The following is a 26,779-nucleotide window of genomic DNA, read 5'->3' as shown; positions in this document are numbered from 1 at the left end:
CCAAAAATATATATATAGTCCTTAATGGTAGGAAAGGTGGGAGCTACAAACCTATCATTGTTTTGTACCAATCATGGAAAATTGATTCTTGAATTCAACAAACATATGTATTAAGGATTTTATCTATGCTGGCAATTTTACTAGGTACTGAGTTGATAGAAAGATGAATGAGACTCTGTCACAGCCCTCATAAACTCAAATCTATTGGAAGAAAAGTTATGTAAACAGATGATTATAATCTGTTTCAGATAGCACCGAAAGCCTTTTGTTCCAAACCTCAAGAAGCTGGATAAGCTTTTACCACCTCTAAAAATTTGCGATGTGTGGTTGAGCTCATGTGAGAGAATGATGTCAGAATCGAAGAGGGGGCTGAAAGATAAAGATGAGGTATGTGAGCCTGTGCAGCAGCTGCCCAGGGGCTGGCAGACCTAGTTATGATTAGAACTTGAGTTTACAAAATGCCTATACAGAAAATGAAGTGAGGCATTGGGCTCACAAGAAGTGGGGAGTTGGAACTGAACCTCTGCTGAAGATGGGTCAGTTAGAGGCTTGCTGTACAGAAAAGCAAGACTCATTCAGTCAAACTTCTACCCATGATAGATGACAAAGAAGCTTTTCTCTGCCCTGACTCTGGGAAGGAGCCCAGAGTTGGCTCTAAGAAATCAAAGTTATAAAGCCTGTACCTTCCCCAGGTTTAGACTAAAAATTTATGTCACTACATGTCTGGGAAGTTCCTACCTGAAGATCACAAAGAAAGACATGTACATGGTCCTTAAACACATGAAAAGATGCTCAGCTCATTCATAGTAAGATAATGGCAAACTGAGGTGCTATTTGGCCAAAATCGAGAATTTAACAACACACTCAGTGAAGCGGGCTGTGCCAGTTGGGAACTCTGAGACTCTACTGGTGGGAATGCAAAATGTAGACCTCTTATAGAGGCAGTCTGGCAGTGGGTAGTAAAATACTTATCTGTGCATTGACTTTTTCACCCAGAAGCGCTTTACTCCTAGGAATTGGTCCCACAGACACATCTTCAAAAAAGCAAAATAACATATACACAAGATAATTCATTGCTATGGTATTTGTAATAGCAACAGATTCAAAATAACCCAGTTGTGCCACAGTGGGATATTTGTTGTCAATTATAGTATATCCAACAGAGTGGAATACTGTGCAGCTGTAGAAAGGGATGAGAAAGATCTCTATTGATACGGAGTGATTCCCAGAACATACTGTTAAATGAAAAAGCAAGATGCAGAATAATGTATTTAACATATTCCTTTTTACGTAAGAAAAGGGGTAACATGCAATTATATGAGCATATGATTGCTAATAATTGCAAGAAGAAACAATTGAAGGATAAATCAAAAATGTACCCAAAAAGGTTATCTATTAAAAAGGAGGGAACAGGATAGAGGAGACGGGGTGGAAGCAAGCATTCTGTGATTATACCTAGTTATATAGTTTTGACTCTAGAATCAAATGAATGTATTACATAATCAAAAATAAAATTAGATCAGAAAAAAGGAAAAAAAGCAGTCCTTGAAATTTAAAAACAAACAAATGAATCTAATTATATATTAAATTGTTGACATTCACTTTGAGCAGATAATGATTTCAGCTAACTTTGTAATACAGATTTTTCTCTGTACATCTTAGTAGGGTAAACTCCAAGTAAAAGAACAAAAATGCACATTTTTTTTTTTTTTTAATGGTTTCGCTCTGCCTCCCAGGCTGGAGGGCAGTGGCACAGTCACCACTCGCTGCAGCCTCAACCTCCCAGGCTCAATTGGTCCTCCCACCTCAGCCTCCCAAGTCGCTGGGACTGCAGGCGCGTGCCACCGTGTCTGGCTAGTTTTTGTATTTTTTGTAGAGATGGGGTTTCACCATGTTGCCCAGGCTGGTCTCAAACTCCTGGGCTCAAGTCATCCTCCCTCCTCAGCCTCCCGAAGTGCTGGGATTATAGACATGATCCACCACGCCTAGCCCAAATAAATTGTAGAGTTCATCCTGAAGGCATATTGGTAGTGATTGTATTGGTTTTGGTATTTTAAAAGCACTATATTGTTAGATAAAACTAATTATGTTATTGTTGGGAACCAAAATTTTTCAGCATAAGAGAAAAAATATAAAGTGTAAAATCAAAGTACTTTAGTAAACTCAGTCTTCAAGATTGAGGTTTGTAATCTTAAATCTGAATGTAAAACATAATTATTAACTAATAGTTTTCTCCCTTTTAAAAAAATATTTATTTCCAATCTCTGAACCAGACTAGAAGAAATGATAGATAATAAACACTCCAGCAGCAGTAAACACCCCAGCACCCGGACTGCGGTTTCCCACTCAGTCTGTGTATGGTATGCTGCTACACACAAAATCGGTAGGTCAGTAATTTATAAAGAACATAAATTTATTTTTTTCACAGTTCTGGAACTGGGAAGTCTAAGATCAAGGCACCAGCAGGTTTGATTGTTGGCAAGGGCTGCTTTTGGCTTTTAAGACGGTACCTTGTTGCTGTATCCTCCCGAGGGCAGGGACGCTGTGTCCTCGCACACATCTATTCCTTTACTCATTTGTTTATTTAATGAGTTCCCTAGAAGGTCTCACTCTGTCAACCAGGCTGGGGAACAATGGTGTGATCATGACCCAAGGCAGCCTTGACCTTCTGGGCTCAAGAAGTCATCCCACCTCAGCCTCCAAAGTAGCTGGGACTACACACAGGCATGTGACATCATGCCCAGCACTTTTTTTTATTTTTTGTATTTTTTGTAGAAACAGGGTCTGGTTATGTTGCCCAGGCTGGTCTCAAACTTGTAGGTTCAAGTAGACCTCCCACCTCAGCATTCCAAAGTGCTGGGATTACAGGTGTGAACCACCATGCCTGGCCTCTCTTACTACTTTTTAAGAGCAAAAGCATTATTTACTCGCATGGCTGCACCTTGGCTTATTTTATATACCTTTATTGAGATATGATTCTCATCCCGTGCAATTTACCCATTTCAAGTATGCCATTCCATATTGTTTAGTAAGTTACAGAAATGTGTAACCATCACTACAATATCCTATTTTTTAAAGTATCTTTTTCTAGTATTATTTCAGTGTCATAGCTTTTTATATATTAAATACATTTTGACAAATTGAAAGCATTACTGATTTTGCTGCTCACATTGTTCAGTTTAGCCATTGTCCCTTTCCCCCAGGCCTGGCACCCGCTGGTCTACTTTCTATCTCTACAGATTTGCCTGTTCTGGAGATTTCATATAAGTGAAATAATATACTGTGTTGCCTTTTGCATGACTTCTTTAACTGAGCGTAATGTTTTCAAGGTTCATTCGTATCTGTAGCATGTCAGTATTCCATTCCTTTTTATGGCTAATAGCTCATTATATGGATATACCAGATTTTATGGACCCATTCATAAGTTGTTGGATATTTGGGTTGGTTCTCTTTTTTGACCATAATAAATGATGATGCTGTGAACATTTGTGGGTACTTTTTTGCATGGAAACATGTTTTCAGTTACCTTGAGTGTATACCTCGGATTGGAACTGCTAAGTCATATGGTAATTGTTTGTTTGTTTAAGGAACTACCAAAATGTTTTGCAAAGAGACTGTACCACTCTACAATCCCACCAGCAATATATGACCATCCCTACACATTCTCACCAACACTTGTCACTGACTTTTAATAGCCACCCCGGTGGATGTGATGTGGTATCTCACTGTGGGGTTTTGTTAGTTTTGCTTTATATTTTATTGCTTCTCCGTTGTTCCCATAGATCATGGTGGCTTTGATGCGCATTTCCCTATTGATATTGCACATCTTTTCTTCTGCTTACTGCCTATTTGTAAATCCTCTTTGTTGATTGAAAAGATTCAAATCCTTTGCTCATTTGCTATTGGGGTATTTGTATTTTTATTGAGTTGTAAGAGTTATAGACACAAGTCCTTTATCATATATATGATTTATAAATATGTTCTCCCATCCTGTCGTTCTCTTTTCACTTTCTTGTTGATACCATTTACAGCATAAAATTTTATAAATTTTAATGTGTTCCAATTTTTTTTTTTTTCTTTTGCCACTTTTGCTCTTTGGGTATCTTATCTAAGAAATGACTGCCTAACCCAGGCCTCAAAGATTTACTCTTATGTTTTGTTCTAAGAGTTTTATAGTTTTAGCTCTTACATTTAGGTGTTTGGCCAATTTTGAGTTTATTCTTTTACATATTCTGAGACCTAATGAGTTTGACATCATTTTCTTTGCATGTCCGTTTCTATTTGCCCCACACCATTGGATGAAAAGAGTGTTCTTTCCCATCAGGTTGTCTTGGCACTCCTACTGGAAATCAGTTGACCACAAACAATTATGGTTTGTTTCTGGACTCTCAGTTTTGTTTCTTTGATTTCTTTGTCCATCTGTATTCCGATAACACACTGTGGGTAAACCTACTTTACTGTAGGCTCTGAAATCAGGACGTATGAGTCTTCCTAACTTCATTCTTCTCAATCAATATTGTTTTGGCTATTTTTGTGTTATTTTATAAAACCCCATGTGAATTTACAATTCTCTCAAAATAAAAATTGAAGAAGTAGTAATAGAAGTGGCACTAATAGTAGTAGTCATAGTAGTAGAAGAGGAAATGCTGTAGCAATAAAGGGAAGGGAGGATAAAGGAAACAAATAGAGCAATAGAATAGTTTCTGAAGGAGGACATGGATATATGGGTTTTTTTTTTTTTTTTTCTATCCTCTTGTGTATGTTTGGAAATTCTCAATATAAATTATAATTCTTTTAGTTTTAAAAGGAGAAAGGCTCTAAAGCTAGACTGTTTGTATTAGAGCCCTAGCCCTGTGACTTATTCATCATATGAATGTCACAAAGTTATTTAGGCTCTCTGTAGCTCAGTTTTTCCTCTATAAAATCGACATGAAAATTGTACCAACTTCATATTGTTATGAAGATTAAATTACCTAAAGCTCTTAGAATAATGCTTGGCACATAGTAAGTATTCAATAAATGTTGGCTTGGAAAGTGACTATTTTTGAAGGGAGGGTGGTTAAAAAAAAAAAAAACATTTTTAAAAGTACATGTAGATTTACCAGATAATCAGTAAATCTAGTCATTCAATTAAAAACTTAGTGGCAGGTTAACATATATGAAAGGAGAATTAATGAACTTGAAGATAACACTGCAGAAATTATCCAAAATACAGTGCAGAAGGATAAAACAAAATTGAAAATATCAAAGAGAGACTAGGAGACATGGAAAACAGACTGAGTAGGTACATTCACCTGATAGGAATTTTGAGAAAGATCATACGGAAAATTCAGAAGGACCAATATTGCAAAATAGGAAAGTATACATTTAAAAATTTGGAAATTACAAATTTTGCAAAGTAGAAAATAAGGAAATTGCAAATATTGTAAAAAAGAGAAATTGCAAAATATTTAGAACAGAGAAAACACTATGTATCAAAATTTGTGATATACTGCTAAAGCAGTTCTTGGAGGAAAATTTATAGTCTTAACACATATATAAAATTGAAAGTTAAAAGGCAGGGCACGGTGGCTCACGCCATAACCCCAGCACTTTGGGAGGCCAAGGTGGGTGGATCACTTGAGGTCAACCAGCCTGGCCAACATAGTGAAACCCCGTCTCTACTAAAAATACAAAAATTGATTGGGCATGGTGGCAGGCACTTGTAATCTCAGCTACTCGGGAGGCTGAGGCAGGAGAATTGCTTGAACCCAGAGGTTGTAGTGAGCCGAGATTGCACCACTGCACTCCAGCCTGGGCGACAGAGAGAGAGAGACTATCTCAAAGAAAAGAAAGAAGGAAAGAAAGAAAAAAAGAAAGAAAATTAATGAGCTAAGTATCTACATCAAGAAATAGAGAAAGAACATCTGTGTAACCCCCAGCACACACACAAGAAAAAAGAAGAAAGAAAATTAAAACAGAAATTAAATGAAATAGAAAACAAGCTATAGAGAAGATCAGTGAAACTAAAAGCTGGTTCTTGGAGAAAACACACAAGATAGATAGGATTTAATGACTTAATCAGATGTGAAATACATAGTGGACAGATTGTTCATGAAGAAAAGACCAGATATTGTAATAATTTTAACAGTGACTTCATCTGATGTCCCTTCAGACTTCTATTATTAGATAATTAATTAGTCTGCTTTTATTCTGGTTAACAGAACCTGTAACTGAACTCTCAGATTTTTTTTTTTATCAGTACTAAAACGTAAATCTGATTAGGATTTAAACTTTTTCTTTTAATAGCTGGGTTTGGATAACCTATCCTGTTTCTTAGCTTATGTATTCTCCTGTGAAATATGGTTTCTGTTTGGACATTGACATTTTTGTCTTAGAAGAAAAGATAAACAGAATAGACAACTGATTCCTTTTTCGTCTGGGAGGGTATGTATACCTGGATACACAGATATGCATTGATAGCTAAAGAAGTCTATTTCAGCAAGTTTCTTCCTTCTTCCCTTCTTCCTTTTTTTTTTTCCTTCCTTCCTTCAGGAAATCTGATTCTTTATGTCATTGGGACCAAGGGTTTCTTCTGCCTGCACATGCACCTGGCATGGTTCAAGAGGAAAAACATTTGGATGTAAAATATCTTTCACGTCAGTGAAACATGAAGGAATTACTCCTTTTGCTTTTTGGTCTTATCTTGAGAAGAGCATACTGTGAGAGCCCCTTAAGAACACAGAGTCATTTATATGATCTGTGTAGCATCTGATGCTCTGTGAGCTGTCAGATATTTAGTGCTCAGTATCATAACTATGCAGGGAACAGACTTCACACCAAGTGTCTTCATACTAGACCTAGGAACACTAAACGTTGGCCATCTTCATGTCTTTTGGAAATGGAGAAGGAAGTTCTTACAACTATTTTTTTCATCCTCTGATGTGGATCAAATAAGTAATCTTTGGTCTTATCTGTCCACTTGGATCAGTTTCTTCAGGCAGGCATACATACTCATTCCTAAGAAGTACTTTAAATGCATTCTGCCTTGAAAATGGATTTGTGTGTGCTTTATTAGGATTTCTTTTTAAGTTTTTAAACTTATGCGAGATATCAGATATTAAAGATTGTCTCATGTTCTAAGAAAATAACTAGCCAAGTATACTTTCACCCACATTCCTATTAAAGTCAACATGGAAAGGTCTCTTAGCCAATTGAATGACATGATACAGATGTTTTGCTCACTTTCTCTATGTGCCTCTTTGCTTTCTTCTATTTTCCTTTTTTGCTGAGAGCTACTTTGCAGAAGACTTTGTCAAGAGATACCACATACCATAAGAAAAATTAGCCTACATCTTTTCAAAATTGTCTTGGTCCATTCAGAGTGCTATAACAAAATAACTTAGACTGAGTAATTTATAAACAACAGAAGTTTATCGCTCACCGTTTTGGAGACCAGAAGTGCGAGATGAAGGGCAGCAGCAGATTCAGTGTCTGATGAGGACTTGCTCTCAGCTTCATAGATAACGCTGCTTCGCATCTTCACACTCCAGAAAGGCGAACAGACTCCCTTGGGCCTTTTTTTTTTTCCAAGTATAATGGATACGTTTATTTACTTATCCATTTACTTATTCATTCATTTGTAATTATCCTTTGAGCAACTACTATTTGCAAAAAAAAAAGTATGTTATTTGCCACCAGTTTGATAAAGGAGATAACAGTTCTATATGAAAACATCTATAGTTGGTCTCACAAGCAAAGTGAGAAGAAAAACAGAAGAAAAAAGTTATGTTCGTATCTTCTCTTTTGAGTGACGTACTATCCTCTTTAGGAGTTCAGTTTCCCACCCGTGATACAACGCGATATTTACGTCTCCCAAATCAAAGTACAAACTTTGGCAGTAGAACCTTGTTCCTCATTATCTTCTTTTTATTTTCAACTTTTATTTTGGATTCTGGGGATACATATACAGGTTTGTTACCTGGGTATATTGCATGATGCCCTCAGGCCTTTTTTATAAGGGTACTAATCTCATTCATGAGGGTTCCACCCTCTGACCTAATCGTCTCCAAAAGGCCCCATTTCATAATACCACGGAATTGAAGGTTAAGTTTCAGCATCTAAATTGGAGGGGAGCTGGGCACAGTGGCTCATGCCTGTAAACCCAGCACTTTGAGAGGCTGAGGCGGGCTGATCACTCGAGGTCAGGAGTTTGACACCAGCCAGGCCAACATAGCCAAACCCTGTCTCTACTAAAAATACAAAAACAATTAGCCACCGTGGTGGTGTGTTCCTCTAATCCTAGCTACTTGGGAGGTTGAGGCAAGAGAATTGCTTGAGCCCGGGAGGCAGAAGTTGCAGTGAGCCGAGATCTTGCCTGGGCAAGAGAACGAGACTCCGGCTCAAAAAAATAATAATTAAAATAAAATAAATTGGGGGGGAACACAAACATTCAGACCATAGCAAAGGTCACTGGGGGTCTTCCCAGAAAAGAGAAATTTGATTCACAGATAATTTATTAATAGGTTTTTTTTCCTGTCATTATATACTAGAGGGAGGAACTGACTTTAAAATGTACGTACATTATTAGGTGAAAATGTAAAGAACCTAAATCTTCAACAATGTGGGACTCACTAAAAATCCATTCAGGGGACTGGGCGCAGTTGCTCACGCCTGTATTCCCAGCACTTTGAGAGGCAGAGGCAGGCAGATTATATGAGATCAGGAGCTCGAGACCAGCCAGGCCAACATGGTGAAACCCGTCTCTATTAAAAATACAAAAATTAGCCAGGCATGGTGGCAGCCGCCCGTAATCCCAGCTATACTTGGGAGGCTGAGGCGGGAGAATCACTTGAACCCAGGAGGCGAAGGTTACAATGAGCTGAGATGGCTCCATTGCACTCCAGTCCAGGTGACAGAGCAAGACTCCATCTCAAAAAAATATATAAATCAATGGTTATCCATTCAGCTGAATGCTGTGCAGCCAGTTAGAAGTAGATTTTAGGCTGGTCACAGTGGCTCATGCCTGTAATCCCAACTCTTGGAGAGGCCAAGACAGGAAGATCACTTAAGGCCAGGAGTTTAAGACCAGCCTGGGCAACATAGTGAGACCCCATTTCTACAGTTTCTAAAAAACGACATAAACTTTCTAAAACCAAAAAATAAATATATATACATATATATACACACACACATACATATACACATATACATATATATGTAATTTTTTAAAGCAGTATTTTAAAACACTATTTAATGACATGAAAAAATGGTCTTGACAATGATGATAGCTAAAATGTACTGGGTGTCAGTTTTATGCCAGGCACCTTTTTAAGTGCTTTCCTTGTGTTAATTCAACAGGTTAATACTCGCAGCAGTCTTATGTAGGAGAAACTATTGTTATCCCCATTTTAAAGGTGAGGAAACAGAGGCTCACAGCATTTACATAGTTTGCCTGCAGTCAACTGGTAAGAGACAGAACTAGAATTTGAACTCAGGCAATTTGGCTCTTTTAAAGCCCTCACTTAGGCATCATTACATATCTCTGTAAATTTTTTTATGAAACTAGACAAACTATTTTTAATTCATCTAGAAAAGAAAATGTGTTAAAAATAACCAATCAAATTTTGACACAGTAGAATTGGTGAACATATTCTACCAGGTAGGAAAATATGCTATAAGATATAGTAATTTTTAAAATATCACAGTGTAGCTGAAATAGAGAAGAAAGGCCAGGCGCGGTGGCTCACGCCTGTAATCCCAGCACTTCGTGAGGCCGAGGCGGGTGGATCACGAGGTCAGGAGATCAAGACCATCCTGGCTAACACGGTGAAACCCCGTTTCTACTAAAAAATACAAAAAAAAAAACTAGCCGGGCGAGGTGGCGGGCGCCTGTAGTCCCAGCTACTCGGGAGGCTGAGGCAGGAGAATAGTGTGAACCCAGGAGGCGGAGCTTGCAGTGAGCTGAGATAGTGCCACTGGACAACAGAGAGAGACTCCATCTCAAAAAAAAAAAAAGAGAAGAAATAGAATAAATCAGAAGAGCATGCCACTTTTTATGTTCACAGGGAGGAGACTAAATGGATACACTTAAATATTAAGAGTGATAATCACTGATAGAGGAATTATAGATGATTTTTCTTTCATTTCTCTTTTTTGTTTGTACTTTTTTTTTTAATTTTATATAATGCCAGGAGTTCAAGACCAGCCTAGACAACATAGTGAGACCCTGTCTCTACTTAGCTGGGTGTGGTGGTGCATACCTGTAGTCCCCGCTACTCAGGAAGCTGAGTTGGGAGGATCACTTGAGCCCAGGAGTCTGAGGTTGTAGTGAGCAGTGATTATGCCACTATACTATACGGCCTGGGTGACAGAATGAGACTCTTTCTAAAATATAACAAAGAAAACCCAAATTATCTATAGTGAGCATTTTTAAATCATACAATATTAGCAAGTTTATTTTTAATGCTTTAAAACTTCAGGTTTCAGCAATATTTTACTATACGTTACTAGTGTAACATATTGCTGTTTGATTTTATGCATCATGTACCCTGGCATTTTCTAAGCTGCTTACTCTGCAGAGATAATTTTCTAAAATGTTCCGTATATTATTCATTTATTCAAGGCCTAAATTAGCCACCCACACAGAATCACTAATCCAGTCTTCGTTTTTGATAAAGACGGAGAAAAGACAATAGGATTATAGTCATCTTCTGGCTTAGGGTTAAGGAGAAGGATTTCAGAACTTTTTACCTATTTTTAAGACCTGAATTGTTTATTGATGGTATAAAGAAAAGCTATTTGTGTGTGTGTGTGTGTGTGTGTGTGTGTGTGTGTGTATGAGAGAGAGCGCGCTTCTGTCTGAATACATCACTGAACTCTGTAGTAAATTGTAATAGTTGTTCAATTGATTTTTTTAGTGAGACCGTGTCTCTACAAAAGAAAATTTTAAAATTAGTCAAGTATGGTGGCATGTACCTGTAGTCCCAGCTGCTCGGGAAGCTGAGGCCAGCTTGAGGCCAGGAGCTTGAGACAAGCCTGGGCAACATAGTGAAACCCTTTTTAAAAAAAAAAAAAAAAGGCCGGGCGCGGTGGCTCACGCCTGTAATCCCAGCACTTTGGGAGGCCGAGACGGGCGGATCGCGAGGTCAGGAGATCGAGACCACCCTGGCTAACACGGTGAAACCCCGTCTCTACTAAAAATACAAAAAACTAGCCGGGCGAGGTGGCGGCGCCTGTAGTCCCAGCTACTCGGGAGGCTGAGGCAGGAGAATGGCGTAAACCCGGGAGGCGGAGCTTGCAGTGAGCTGAGATCTGGCCACTGCACTCCAGCCTGGGTGACAGAGCGAGACTCCGTCTCAAAAAAAAAAAAAGAATTCATGAAATGCTTGTTTTGGGGATATTGCCTCCTCTTCCCCCAAAATTTCTGTATCAATGTAACTGCCAGTCGTAGTTCAAGCTGCTGTAATAAAATGCCATGAACTGGGTAGCTTAATCCAACAGAAATTTATTTTCTCACAGTTTGGTGACTGGGAAGTCCGAAACAAGGCAGTGTTTGGTGCAGTTCCTAGTGAAGGCTCCTCCTGGGAGGCTGCCTAGTTACTGCATCCTCATACGGCAGAGAAATAGAGAAATCCCTCTCTTTGTCTCTTCCTCTTCTTACAAAGCCCAGCCTATCAGAGTAAGGCCCCACCCTTATGACCTCATTTAACCTTAATTACTTCCTGAAGGCCCTGTCTCTGGGTACAGTAACATTGGGGTTAGGAGTTGTCCATAGGAACTTTGCAGGGGCACCATTCAGCCCATAGTAGCGCCTAAACTCTTTCCAATATCCTCAGAAATCCTATATTTAGTTTATTTTATTGCAGACAGGATTAGTTTTATCCTTTCTTGTGAAACTCTTAAAATACTCATTACTTTACAGTGTGTCGTAGAAACTTGACGTAAATTTAACCTTATGAACAATTTCTTCCTAGACGCAAAATCGAATGAAGCTCATGGCCGACAACTACGAGGATGACCACTTCAAATCCTCTCATTCCAATCAGACAAATCACAAGCCCTCCCCAGACCAGGTAAGATGGCTCTGCAGTGTTTTATTAAAAAATCCACACACTTAAATTTTGAAATGTTTTGTACTAGCATGTTGCAAATTCTGAGATACAAGTTAGAAGAAGAAAAATAAATAGAATAATAAATAATAATAAATAAAAAGAAAACTCTATTCTTTTCAAAAAAATCACAGATTCAGTTTCTTTGTAGAAAGTTGGTGATTCTAAATATTTTAAGAGCAGATACTTGAAAGATTTGAACAACAAAGAATCCTTGAATTGGGTTGAGAAAAAAAAATTAACTTTCTCAGAGATATGTACTAATAATATGTAATTTTTAACTGTCTTTACTCATTTTTAACTGTTTTGATTTTCCTTTTAAAGAAGTAGTACCTTATTAGAAAAACAAGACTCTTTCCTTGCAAGCCTAGTGAGGCACAGTTTTTAGGTTATTTCTGTTTAATTGCAAATTATGAACTCTCTGCTCATTACCTATTAAAAGTGAAGATTGAAACTTAGTTCTTCACTCCCTGTCCTTGTGGATCCCTCCAGCATGTCATGCTTAAGGAAAATTGTGGCCTTCAACTTCTCATCAACACACAAGAGACACTGATGAAGCTGAGGGGAACCATATTCAATTCTAGTGTCTTAGAAAAAGGGAACTCTCCCCAAATCTTGAAAATGATGGATGGGAGAGTGGTGAACAGATTACCTCATATCCCATTGCCAAAAATCAAATGTTAACATCTCTATCACACCCAGCCTTAAAATAGATAGCTAAGGGGAAAAAAAATAGTCCAGTAATTACATCCATATGACTAAAGCATCAAGGAAAACTTTCCTGCTAAACATCTCTACTAAATAATAGCTATGACATTGTCTTAGCAGAAGCAGCAGAGATAGTGCAGATGAAAGCAGCAATGGTATTCAAATTGCCGTTGCTTCTAAGATTCAGAAGGTATAGTCCGTCCTATTATGATGACATTTACTAAGCCAGTTGAGGCAAACCTTGTATTTTAGAAGGAAAACAGTATAAATATGTAATGTGGGCAAAATGGAGAGCTATCTGCCTGGTGTCAGCAGTCTTTCCCTGCCAAGAGACCATTTTACCTTTTCTGCCTGCTCCCTGATGCCTGGAACTGAATCTGTGCCAGGGGATATAAGATGCATGTTTCATTCCACATGAAAACAGGTCTTTGATAATATAGAGAACCGGATGTCTGGAGTAGGAAGAGGGAAACAGAGAAAGGTTGAAGGAAAAGCAAAACATAAGGAAAACCCTCCAACTTGATAATTTTGCCCAGATCCAGCCCTGAGATAGAGATGGCATCTTGGAAAGTAGGAAGAATAGAAGTATAATGACAAACTACAGTTGTTCCTCTGTATCCTCGGGGAATTGGTTTCAGGACAAACCCACTCACAAATACCAAAATCCATGGTTGCTCAAGTCCCTTATATAAAATGGCATGGTATTTGCATATAAGCGATACACATCCTCCCGTATACTTTTGTTTTGTTTAGTTTTGTTTTGTTTTATATTGTTTTGTTTTGTTTTTGAGACGGAGTCTTGCTCTGTTGCCCAGGCTGGAGTGCAGTGGCATGATCTCAGTTCACTGCAACCTCTGCCTCCTGGGTTCAAGTGATTCTCCTGCCTCAGCCTTCTGAGTAGCTGGGATTACAGGCACCTGCCACCACGCCTGGCTAATTTCTGTATTTTAGTAGAGACAGGGTTTCACCATGTGGCCAGGCTGGTCTCGAACTCCTGACCTCAGGTGATCTGCCCGCCTTGGCCTCCCAAAGTGCTGGGATTACAGGTATGAGCCACCGCACTCAGACCCTCCCATATACTTTAAATCATCTTTAGATTACTTATAACCTAATACAATGTAAATACTGTGTAAATAGTTGTTATACTGTATTTTTAAAAATTTATGTATTAATGCATTGTTATTTTTATTGATTTTTATATATATGTATGTATATGTATGTATTTCATCCGCAGTTGGTTGAATCCACAGATGTGGAACCCGCAGATACAGAGGACCGACAGTAACTACTAATTTTGATAGTTTAGGGAATTAGAATATGTTTAAGAGAGTCAAGAAATTATCTTCTGCGACATTATGCTTACGTCTTTGTTTTAAATACTAACCACCTCTTTTTCATTCCATGCTGCTCTGGGGCATTGCCCCCTTGTCATCGCTCTCCCTGTAGGATGAGGAGGAGGGTATATGGGCATAGCCAATCAGAGGCTCTTAGTTCAGCCATTTTGTTCAGAACGGTGAGAAACAGCTTTCCTTGACTATAGAAACGGTTTTTGTTGGTTTTCATTTTTCTTTTTACACAGTAACTCTCACATCTCATTTCTCTGTAATTCATGAAATCCTGGTGTGCTTTCTGTTTTTTCATTTTCACGTGATTTTTGTGTGTATTGCTGTGCTTCTGACATAGTGGGGTTTGGATTTTGTGGCTTTTTTTTTTTTTTCTCGTGTGTTCATAGTCACTTCTATAATTTCTTTTCATACATTTTTGGGAGAACTTCTAGGACATGTAACTAAATTTCTCCAGTTGTGATTTTATTAATTACCCTTTCTAGGGTGATTTTACAGTGTCCTGGCAAGGTCTGTAGTAACTTTATATGAAACTGGCAATAGAAAATTGAACAAGTACTTTGCCCATTGGCCTAAGTTTGACATATACTTATTATGATGATTAATTGTAAATACATGGTGTTTAAAAAAAAAAAAAATGCACTGTGAACTAAAACCTCGCTTTGTTTCTATCTCTAGAAGAATGAACTCTCACAGTCAGCACCTAGGATGCAACCCCTGGGGCTTTGATGTTACGCTCAAACTATCCCTAAAAATAGGGAGGAGCAAAGGAAAGGAAGACTTTTTTTAGAAGTCATTCTAAAAATTCTTTTCCCTCCGTTTTCATGGATTGCTGCTGCGTTCAACAGTTGCCAGGACACTGTCTAGATTCTCCTTTTCAGGCCAATTGGCTGGAAAGTATAGTCCAGCTGTGGCAGTATCTCCCTTTGATCTGATGCCCTTGAGGTTTGACTAAGGAAATCCTTTTCTTAGAAAAAGTAACAATTATGATTAATACGTTCACACATATTGGTGGCCTGGCACCGTGGATTCACTGCCCATGCTTATCAGTGATCTCACTCCCTTGGAGTCAGTTCTCCCTGAAATGTCTTTGTCTTGGTGTTAAACTGCTTAAAATGATGAGGACATGTGTAGACCTCTTAACTGTTGAACACAACCAAGAAGGATGGAGAGGTAAGCTGTGGAAAGGGGCACTGTGAGGTGGGAAGCTGTCCAGATGGCTTTGTCCTGAGGGCATGAATGAGGTTGAAATGCACTGGATCGGCCGGGCGCGGTGGCTCACACCTGTAATCCCAGCACTTTGGGAGGCCAAGGCGGGTGGATCACGAGGTCAGGAGATCGAGGCCATCCTGGCTAACACAGTGAAACCCTGTCTCTACTAAAAATACAAAAATATTAGCCAGACATGGTGGCGGGCGCCTGTAGTCCCAGCTACTCGGGAGGCTGAGGCAGGAGAATGCCGTGAACCCGGGAGGTGGAGCTTGCAGTGAGCTGAGATCACACCACTGCACCCTAGCCCGAGCAACAGAGCAAGACTCCGTCTCAAAAAAAAAAAAAAGAAATGCACTGGATCAACCAGAAAGCTCTTCAGGTTAGAATGCTGCAAGTCAGAGAAAGTTAACGCGAGAGCAATCAGTGTGCTGATTTATCTGCACTCTACAAGGGTGGGTATTTGTCATCATCAAGCATGTGAGGCCATGCAGTAGCTGGATGTAGTCTACTGGTCTCTTAGAAATGAGCATGCCTCTACCTTGTCTGTTTTGGCAGAACACAGGAGCTTCTTAGCTTCCCTGAGCTGGAAGCACCACACACATGGACATGATGACATTTTTGTTGCAAATCCTTTTTCTGGCCAATCAGAGGAAGCCTGTTGGTATTCTAGGCAACAGGCCCATAGGTAACTTCACCAGGAGACTAAAAAGTCAAGAAACCAGCACGTAAACTTGTTCCTGAAATCTTCATTTTCCTTTCTCTACCAAAATGGAATAACTCTTAGCTTTTTCCAATTATCACACTGTTGAGTATATTGCACTAATATATTAATTTTCACTGGTTTAACACCATGCAATTGCAATTAGCCAGCCATAACTGGAGTTTCTATGATATGGAGTTTCCCATTTTATAAAATGTGCTGTAAACGTCATTATAGGATAAGGATTTTACCTGAAGAAGTGCATGAGTGACCCTTAAAACACTGCAGAAGTTTTGACTGGCTATCCACTTTCCTTCTCCTGTTTCCTTACTAATTTTACAGAAAATTGATTTTCTTTAAAAATTCAAACTTTTGAAATTGATGATTTACCTTATCAAACTTAAGAACATATACTTTGCATCTAAAACATTTTCTAGGATACTAATATATACTGATCAAGTATGAGCCTTCCTTGATATAATCCATAGATGGGAAGAGAACCATAGATGTACTGAACTGAAAAGGATTCTGGAGTTAGGCCATTTCAGGAGAGGTGGTAAAGCGCAATGCTTGAGAGTGTAGGCTTTAGAGCAGGATGCCTATGTTCAGATTCTAACACCACCATGTACCAGCTTCTGATTTGGACAAGGTATGTAATGGCGCTGCACTTCAGTTTCTTCATCTTTAGGATGGAAGTTGTTGTGGGGAGTAGATAAGTTGTGAGGCACATGGACTCCGGAGCCAGACTGCACAGCTTTGAATCTAGACCTCTCCACCTGCCCTGTAACCTTGGAAAAGTAACTTAAACTCCCTGAACCCCAATTCCTTTATCTAAAAAATGGATTTATTAATAATGCCTACTTTATAGGATTAATGATAGATTAATAGGTTGATATCTGTAGAATGCTTTGAACAGTACTGTACATGCTCTTATTCCATGCTGTTATTATTTCGATTGTTGCTGTTATCATCATTAACTTAGATTCATCTCCAGGAAATAGTAAGCTTTCAAGAAGTGTTAGTTACTGTTGTTATTAACCTCATCATCTAATCCCGTGCCCTCATTTTATAGGTCAGGATGCAAAACAAAGATTTCAAAGTTGTGACTTAAGGTCCCCAGGCTTTTCCGTGGTCTGGAAGGAAGAACTAGTATCTGACAGTAGAAGAGGTAGTAAAGACATATTGATGGTGATAGCTCTCTTTCATCACCACAAGTTTTATCTCCTATATGTTGAGGAATTTTTTCCTTTGGGAAAACACCTTGAATTTTATAAAGAAATTCCCTATGAGATGACATTTAGTCAGTGAAATCTTGGAAAGCATTAGCTCTCAAGCAGCCCTCCTAAGACACACAGACTGAAGCCAGGACTGCCTCCACTCAGAAAAAATAACAGTTCCTTCACTCTCCTCTTGGCCTGTAGAAAATCTGAGTGAGGGCCAGACTCAGTGGCTCACACCTGTCATCCCAGCACTTTGGGAGGCCGAGGCAGGCGGATCCGTTGAAGCCAGGAGTTGGAGACCAGCCTGGCCAGCATGACAAAACCCCATCTCTACTGAAAATACAAAAACTAGCTGGGCGTGGTGGCGCACACCTGTAGTCCCAGCTACTCAGGAAACTGAGACAAGAATCACTTGAACCTTGGGAGGCAGAGGTTGCAGTGAGCCGGGATCGCGCCCCTGCACTCCAGCCTGGGTGACAGAGCGAGACTGTCTCAAAAAAAAAAAGAAAAAAGAAACTGGTTCTCTCTCTCACATGTCCGTCTGCTCAGACCTTCATGTTAGGTGTTTTAAGTTCAATAACTAAGTAGAATTTGAGCATGATTTGATAATAGTTATATAACTATTCAATAAATCACTTGAATCAATGTCTATTGTAATGTGTTTAAATTGCATTGGGTGCTATAGCTATGAAGTCTTATATGACTGTCTCAGTCAGCTCAGGCTATTGAAAATATCGTAGACTGAATGGCTTAAAAACCAGCAGTCCCCAACCTTTTTGGCACCAGGAGCAGGTTTCATAGAAGACAATTTTTCCACAACAGGGAGTTGGGGGAGATGGCTTTATGAAACTGTTCTACCTGACATCATCAGGCATCAGATTCTCATCAGGAGCACTCAACCTGGATCCCTCCCTGCGCAGTTCACAACAGGGTTCGTGCTCCTCTGAGAATTCCATGCCGCCGCTGATCTGACAGGAGGCGGAGCTCAGGCTGTGATGCCCACTTGCCTGCCTCTCCTCTCCTACTGTGCAGCACAGTTCAAACAGGCCGCGGACAGGTACTGGGTCATGGCCCCAACAAACGTTTATTTTTTACAGTTCTAGAGGCTGAAAGTCTGAGGTCAGGATCCCCCAGCATGGTCAGGTGTTTGGTGAGGGCCCTCCTCCTACTTTGCAGATAGCTGGCTTCTCACTGTGTCTTCACAGGGCTAAGAGAGACAGGAAGCGAGCTGTCTCATGGTTCTTTTTATAAAGGCACCTATTCTATCATGAGGACTCCACCCTCATGACCTGATAACCTCCCCGAAGCCATCCAGGTACCATCATATTGGAGATTAGGGTTTCAACATATGAATTTTGAGAGGACACAAACATTCAGTTCATAGCAATAACGTTGCTGACTCATAGAACTCGGTGCAAATCTTAGTCTCAACCCAATAGGGAGTTCCAGAGCAAAGATTTCCTATGTAAGTTAGTTTATCCATGCCACTCTCTATCCATTTACTGTAAGTTTTCTTCTTTTTTCTTTATCCTTTCTTCTCCTCCTCCCCATCTCCCTTTACCCTCCCTCCTCCTCCTCCCTCCTTAGAGTAGAATGTAGGCCCCATGAGGATAGGGACTTTAATATGCTTATTTATGTATTCCCATCATCTAAATAAATGCCCAGGATATAGTAGGTTCTCAGTAAATATATGCGTGTGTGTGTGTCTGTGTGTGTGTGTGTGTGTGTGTGTCTGTGTGTATTTATTTTGTTAACTACTGAATTGACAAAAATCCAGAAAAGTAGAAGTAAAGTTTGCATTGAAACCAGGAGCATAGAAATTGGTTGTCAGCTTTATTATCAGCACTGCTATTACTAGAAAGGGAAGATAAGAAAGACGAATAGAAACAAAAGAATTTTAGAGAAACGTTGAGAATTTAAAGGAAAATCATAATGAAGTCCTAGAGTCTGCCTCCTAAAATTTGACACTGAGTATAATGGAGTTGAATGTAACTCTGGAATCTTTTTCATTCCTTCCGGTAACCTGTGGTTCTTAGCCATTAAGAAGAGCAGCCTGTGCTCTTTCTGGACTTCACCCTGTGGAGCAGTTTGTGTGAACTGGTGGTTGGTCCCTCCAGTAAAGGATGCACCTACCAAGGGCCTTAGAAGTTGGTCTTGGTCTAAGAACCTGCCACTTACTAAAATCTGGAGATGGCCTAACTGTTGGATCAGCCCTGTAGCATCTCAGAACAGGATTTGGACCAGTATGCCAGACTTTTCATTTTTCATTAGAGATGATGTAAATATTAACACAGATTTTTAAGACAAGTGTTACAGAGCAAGTGTCTTCTTCTCTTTTGGCATTTCCTTTTTGTCCATCTTAGCAGAGTTGTCAATGTCCTTATCAGTTTGAAACATCCTAAAATTATTCTCACTGCAACAGTGCAACAATGGAAGCTTTAAATCTCTAGAGAATACATCCGCAGAAGGCAGGTGTTCAATTATCTTGCAGAATTAAATGGTGCAGTGAATTGCACTATTGTCCTGGTATAGAGAAAATGGTCCAAAAACCAGTTTGGGCCAATATCAAGACTGACTTTTGATATCACAGACAAGGAAGAATTTTATCTATTTTCAGAAGTGGATCAGAGATTTTAGCAAGAAACTTCTCTCCTGGAAAGCTTAGCACAAAGCCAGTGAAATTCAAGAAGCACAAGGATCTAGCTGCAGAGAAATAGGAGGGAGAAAATGAATATTTATTAAGCATTTACTACGGGCCCAGCACTTTCATATATCTTATCGCATACAGAGCTCATAGACGTTAAATAATTTTCCAAGATTACACAGCTAACAAATGGCAGATATTTAAACCCAGGACAGACTCCAGACCCCCTGCTCTTTCCATTACACCATACCGAAAGAGGAGTCTTCCGTTTTCCAGTCTAGTTCCTTGGACATAGTAGACACTCCATAAAAACGTGTTGAATTGAATTGCATTCCTAACTGGGGAAATAACAAAATGGTCTTTGCTGGTAAAAAATATCTGTAGGTTACCCAAGACAGTCCCTCACTGAAAGGGAGCTAAGCGGTTTCTGACTTCACTGAGACATGTGACTAACCAGGAATCTAGTGAGGAATTTGGAACTATAGAAGGGAGAAAAAGTGGGTCTTGGAGGTTGAATAAAGTTTGGGAAGATGAAACAGGAAAAGAAAAGTATTTCAGATAGGAGCTAACTTCCAGGAGTTCCAACCTAAGAAAGAGAATGTGATGTGTAGGGGCTGGTGAGGAAACCAGCCCAACTGAAACAGAGGGTGTCTGTCCTTTCATTCGTTCCATGGTTACCCCCAACCCACACTTCTGTTTTAATATTGGGCACCATAATTCAAGAGACTAACTACAAATGTGAGGCGTTCACAAGAACAGTTACGTATTGAGCTTTACAGAGGATTAAAGTAGTAATCAGCTTTCTTTGGACATTGTCTGAATCACTGTCTTCTAAGTTCATTGTCCCTTTATCTAGTTCTGTTGCTTTCAGGTCCTGGTCAGAGGTGGGCTTTGGAACCAGATTACTTGGTTTCAAATTTCTGTGTACCTCACTTTCTTCATTTGTAAAATCAGGATAATAATATACCTGCCCCGGAGGGCTATTTGATGATTAAATAAAGTAATATAAATCCCTTAAAACAGAACGATGCTTTTACATGTCAGTAGTTGGTCAGTTAATGTTAGCTATTAACTGGCTTTAACCTGAAGGCACAAGCTGACCACTTACAGCATTAATACCCTTCCCACTTTTCTCTTTCCCCTCCCTTCCTCACTTTCTCTGTCTTCCTCTCAGCTTCACTTAATGGGAGGATTGAATAAGAGTTCCTTACTCTTCAACTCTGGATTCAAACTATTCTTGCACCACCTGAACTCCAGTTTAATAGTGTTCCCTCTATATGCTCAGAAATGTCTTTAACTAGTTTATTGTTTGACCTCGGCACACTACCTGATTTCTGCTTTTCCGGTTTCTCTTCTTCCCGCCTCTCCACAAAGAAATTTAAAATCCTCATTTCTGCTTTTCACTATTTTCCAGAGGGTTCACTCCCTTTCCACCTCATCCTTCTACCCTGGATTCTCACCAACTGTCTCAGAACTCTGCCCACTGCTATTACAAGCCAAGCTTTCCACCAGCCCTTTTTGCATACCATACTTAGCCGGTCCCTTCTGTGGGCCTCTGTCTTCGCTGAGCCACCATCTCTTCTCATGAGCAGATACTCATACACTGAAACATAAAAACAGTTTTGCTGCTGCAGCTTTTTTTTTTTTTTTTTTTTTCCCTGGTCCCAAGCAGCTTGAACCTATGTCAAATCAAAAAAGATTCTGTAAGCCGGGCACGGTGGCTCACACCTGTAATCCCAGCACTTAAGGAGGCCGAGGCGGGCAGATCACCCTAAGGTCAGGAGTTCGAAAGCAGCCTGGCCAACATGGCAAAACCGTGTCTCTGCTAAAAATGTAAGAATTAGCCGGGTGTGGTGGAGCACGCCTGTAATCCCAGCCACTCGGGAGGCTGAGGCAGGAGAATCGCTTGAACCCGGGAGGCGGAGGTTGCAGTGAGCTGAGATGACGCCACTGCACTCCAGCCCGGGCGACAGAGCAAGACTGCATCTCAAAAAAAAAAGATTTTGAAGAAGAGTTATTTTTGACAAAGACATTGGGAAATAAAGACTAAATGATCAGTGATGCTAGTAGTTTCCCTTTAAAAGAATACCTAGTAAGTGCCAAACACGGAGTTGCAAGTTTGTAAGCACATTGTAAGCATGTTTTCGTGGAAACCAATGTAACACTTCTAAGAGATAGGTACCATTTTCATTATTTTACTGCTGAGGAAACCGAACCATGGAGAAGTTAGCTTACTTATCCAAGTTCACATACCCAGTACACAGTAGAAGCCAGATTTGAAGCCAGATATGTCTAGTTATATCAAAACTTGACCCACCTCTGATAAGGAAGCAAAGCTAGAAGCATTTTTAAAAGAGGTTATTATGCCTTTGTGTCCATACTGATTACAAGAGAAAGGAGAGTAAATGATGGAATTCAGGATATGCTACCCCAAAATATGGCACCTTGGCACTGGATAAAACAACAGAAGCAGGAAGGTCTCTCTGACCTTCTCCTCACCCTTCTTGCCTGAAGCAAGTGATAAAAGAATTTTCTGACCTGCCCCTAAAGTAAGTCATAAAACCTTCATTGCAGAGGTACTCACCCCATAGCTGGAGGAAAAGAATGTCCTTATCTCTGAAGACAGAGGAACACAAAGAACAGCAAACAGGCCTTGCCCAGTTTATTACTATTATTAGATTATACTCTTTGTCCTCAAATCCATTTCTCTATGACTGTCTACTCTTCATCTTAGTATAAAAATACACAGATTTCCTTTTTTGAAGTCTTCATTTCTTTCTTTCTTTTTTTTTTTTTTAGAGACAGTCTCTCTCTCTGTCGCTCAGACTGGAGTGTAGTGGCATGATCATAGCTTACTGTAGCCTCAGACTCATGGGCTCAAGGGATCCTCTTGCCTCAGACTCCTGAGTAGCAGGGACTACAGGCGTGTACCACCATGCCCTGCTAAATTTTGTATTTTTTAGTAGAAGCAGGGTCTCACTATGTTGCCCAGGCTGGTCTCAAACTCCTGAGTTCAAGCAATCCTCCCACCTCCGCCTCCCAAAGTTCTGTGATTACAGGCCTGAGCCACAGAGCCTGGCTGAGGTCTTCATTTCCGAAGGCTTCCATGTTACGTAAAACTTACAGTAAATAAATGTGTATGTTTTTCTCTTGCTAGTCTCTGTTATAGGGTTCTCCCCCATTAACCTAGCAGTGGATGAAAAAAGAAAATCTCTTCTGCCCTAAGAATATTCCCATAAGAATATCCAATTATAAATAATGAAGACTAACAATAAACTCCTTTTAAAATGTGAGTAGAAAGGGACCCCATGGTAGCAATGTGTGTATGTTGGACTAATTTGTAACTGTTCTCCTAAGTGTTTACCTTAATGTTTCTGATAATGCATGTTAGGATTGGTGTACTACAAATGTACTTTTTCTCCAAAATTACAAATCCTGGATGCATTCACTTATGTAGATATGACATACCCCTCTTGCTTCAAATATCAGTAACATGTAGTGTAAGAAGCCTCCAAGGGTGTGGTCTTTTTAAAGCTGGAACTCACATCCTTTATTCTATCTAGCAAGCCATCTCTCAGGTCTCATTCTTGAGAGGAAAAAAAAAGCTGACAATAAAATAAATGTCTACATTTAAATTTATTTTTCCCATAATGTTTCATATCAAAATGGAAGCCATGTTTTTCATCGTTTCATTCAAGACATAAAACCTTGTGAAAAACCAAAGTAATGGAGGAAATGAGGAATTGTTGTTTAATGGATGTAGAGTTTTAGTTTTGCAAGATGAAAAAGTTCTGGAGAATGGTTGCACAACAATGTGAATGTATTTAGCACTCGTAAACTGTGCACTTCAAATGGTTAAGATGGTGAATTTTATGTTAGGTGTATTTTACTATAATTTTAAAACTTTCCTAATTAAAAAAGAAGTAATGCTGATTTTCTGGCAAAAAAAAAAAAAAGATGTGTTCAAAACATGCACTGAATATTATTTGGAAAAGTTTTCTTAGTGAAGAGAAAGAGGCAACTTCCTCTTTCCTAGGTAAATATTTCAAGGTTTTGAAATGGCAAAGAACTGCCCATGAGGCTTTGATTTAGCCTTTTGTTCTCTGCTTGGGAACTGGGCTGTTTGTTTGTTTATTTAACTGGTTGCTTTATTAGCGTAGTAAAGCATTACACTGTTTGTTCTTCCTTGATTTGAACTGCTTAGAAGTCTTTAATCATTTGCATAATTTATTATTTTTAAATACGTTCACATTCAGCATTTCCTTTAACAAAGATACACACCTATACCTTTTACAAAGACTGAACATTTAGGCAACTTGACAGCTACAAACTGAGCTTTTTAATGAATTGAAGCACTTTTCATTCAATAGACAAATTTGGGGACCATCTTTTAGAAATTGGATCCAGAAAAATATTCTGAACCAGGCTCTTAAATAATTTCCCAACATCAATTAAATGAAATTTTTCCTTTTTTTTTTTTTAAACATTTTTTGTTTTGCTTAATGCGGTTAAACTTTTTTTTGAGACAGAGTCTCTCTCTGTCACCCAGGCTGGAGTGCAGTGCCTGGATCTTGGCTCACTGCAAGCTCCACCTCCCGAGTTCACACCGTTCTCCTGCCTCAGCCGCCCAAGTAGCTGGGACTACAGACACCCGCCACCTTGCCTGGCTAATGTTTTGTATTTTTAGTAAAGATGGGGTTTCACTGTGTTAGCCAGGATGGTCTCAATCTCCTGACCTTGTGATCCACCCACCTCGGCCCCCCAAAGTGCTGGGATTACAGGTGTGATCCACCACGCCCGGCCGAGGTTAAACTTTTCAGCAAAACTCTACAGGAAAGTTATCTGGAACTCTTGACAAAATGAGTGTATTTCTTTGTGAGAAGAACAGTGTGTGGAGTGCAAATGTATGCATTTATTGGTTTACTTCCCCAAGCCCAGTGTTTGTGTTTGTTTGTTTTTGGTATTTTGGGGTTTTTTAAAATTATAAGGCACTATATTGTTATATTTAAATCTTTTCCTTTATTATTATTATTATTTTAAAATTGACATCTAATAATTTTACATGTTTGTGGGGTACAGTGACATTTTGACAAATGTGTATAATGTATAATGCTCAAATCAGGGTAATTAGCATATCTATCACCTCAGACATGTATCATTTCTTTGTGTTGGGAACATTTAAAATTCACTCTTCTAGCTATTGAAAAACACATAACAAATTGTTGTTAATTATAGTCACGTTATAGTGCTATAGAACACTAGAACTTGTTCCTCCCATCTACCTGTACTTTTACTCACTCAGCGGATTCTTCTCACCCACTGCACAGAAAAGCCAATACACTGAGACAGAAGCATTACAGTAGAGAAAGAGTTTAATTATCTCAAGGCCGCTGATCAGAGGACGAGAGATATTTCTCAAATCTGCCTCCCCAAGAATTCAGAGGCTAGGGTTTTCCAGGATAATTTAGCAGGCTGAGGGCCAGGGAATGGGTACTGCTGATTGGTTGGGGTTGAGATCATAGAGGTGTCAGAAACTATCTTTATACACTAAGTCAGTTTCTAGATGGGGGTCACAAGACCAGTTGAGTCAGTTCCTTGGTATGAATGACAGGTCCAAGTGGAGTCAGTTGGTTGCCGGAATGCAAAAGTCTCAAAAATATCTTAAAGACCAATCTTAGGTTTTACAACAGTGATGTTATCTATAGGAGCAATTGGGGAAGTTACAAATTTTGTAACCTCCAGCTACATGACTCTTGATGAGTAAGCAATTTTAGAAAAGTAAGCTGGGGAACAGGCCGGGCACGGTGGCTCATGCCTGTAATCCTGACACTTTGGGAGGCTGAGGTGGGTGGATCATGAGGTCAGGAGATCGAGACCATCCTGGCCAACATGGTGAAACCCCATCTCTACTAAAAATACAAAACAATTCAGCTGGGTACGGTGGCGTGTGCCTATAGTCTCAACTACTTGGGAGGCTGAGGCAGGAGAATTGCTTGAACCAGGGAGGCAGAGGTTGTAGTGAGCCGAGATCGTGCCACTGCACTGCAGCCTGGTGACACAGCAAGAGTCCGTCTCAAAAAAAAACAAAAAACAAAAAAAAAAACAGTAAGCTAGGGAACAATGGCTGGTTATCATTTAACTCTACGTCTTAGAGGAATTCAGTCTTTTCTCATAATCCTAACCTTGTGGCCTTTCATTCATCTCACAAAGATGGTTTCAGCCCCCAGAGGGGGTCAGCTTGCAGAGGGACGATTATCATTTTTGCTTCAAAGTTAAACTATAAACTAAATTCCTCCCATAGTTAGCTTGGCCTATGCCCAGGAATGAGCAAGGGGAGTGAGCTTGTGAGGTTAGAAGCAAGATGGAGTCAGTTAGGTTAGATTTCTCTCACTTTTATAATTCTTGCAGAAGCAATTTTATATTCATTAACCCACCTCTGGCTTTCCCCTTCCCCCTACCCTTCCTGGCCTCTAGTAATCACTATTCTACTCTCTGTTTCTATGAGATCAACTTTTTAAGCTTCTGCACATGAATGAGAACATATGGTATTTATCTCTCTGTGCCTGACTTTTTCACCTAGCATATTGTCCTCCCAGCTCATCCATGTTGCTGAAATTACAGAGTTTCATTCTTTTTTTTTTTTATCACTAAATAGCATTCCATTGTATATATATTTGCCACATTTATCCATTCATCTGTTGATGGATACTTAGGTTAGTTCCATATCTTGGCAGTTGTAAATAGTGCTGCACTAAACATGGGAGTACAGTTATCTCTCTGATGTACCGATTTCCTTTCCTTTGGATGTATACCCGGTGGTATAATAGCTAGATCGTATGATAGTTCTATTCTAGTTTTTTGAA

The 26,779-nt window shown here is 39.5% G+C and overlaps 1 protein-coding gene across 16 annotated transcripts in view; it reads left to right on the top strand.

The window, feature by feature from the left end:
• Positions 1–26,779, top strand: part of ERC1 (ELKS/RAB6-interacting/CAST family member 1) — a 545,691-nt gene that overhangs the window by 432,385 nt on the left and 86,527 nt on the right. For 10 of the 16 annotated variants that reach the window (XM_033223291.1, XM_033223290.1, XM_033223296.1 and 7 more), the window contains one exon: positions 11,955–12,053. In XM_033223291.1, coding sequence (XP_033079182.1) covers positions 11,955–12,053 — 99 coding nt within the window. Of the gene's footprint in view, positions 1–11,954; positions 12,054–14,243; positions 14,311–26,779 lie in introns of all 16 variants that reach the window. The other 6 variants (XM_033223305.1, XM_033223302.1, XM_033223304.1 and 3 more) reach the window with 1 other exon arrangement.

The sequence above is a fragment of the Trachypithecus francoisi genome, unplaced genomic scaffold (assembly GCF_009764315.1).
Source record: "Trachypithecus francoisi isolate TF-2019V2 unplaced genomic scaffold, Tfra_2.0 Lachesis_group11, whole genome shotgun sequence".
NCBI lineage: Eukaryota > Metazoa > Chordata > Mammalia > Primates > Cercopithecidae > Trachypithecus > Trachypithecus francoisi.
The sequence above is the reverse complement of the archived record's forward strand: the minus strand, read 5'-3'. Positions and strand labels throughout refer to the sequence as shown.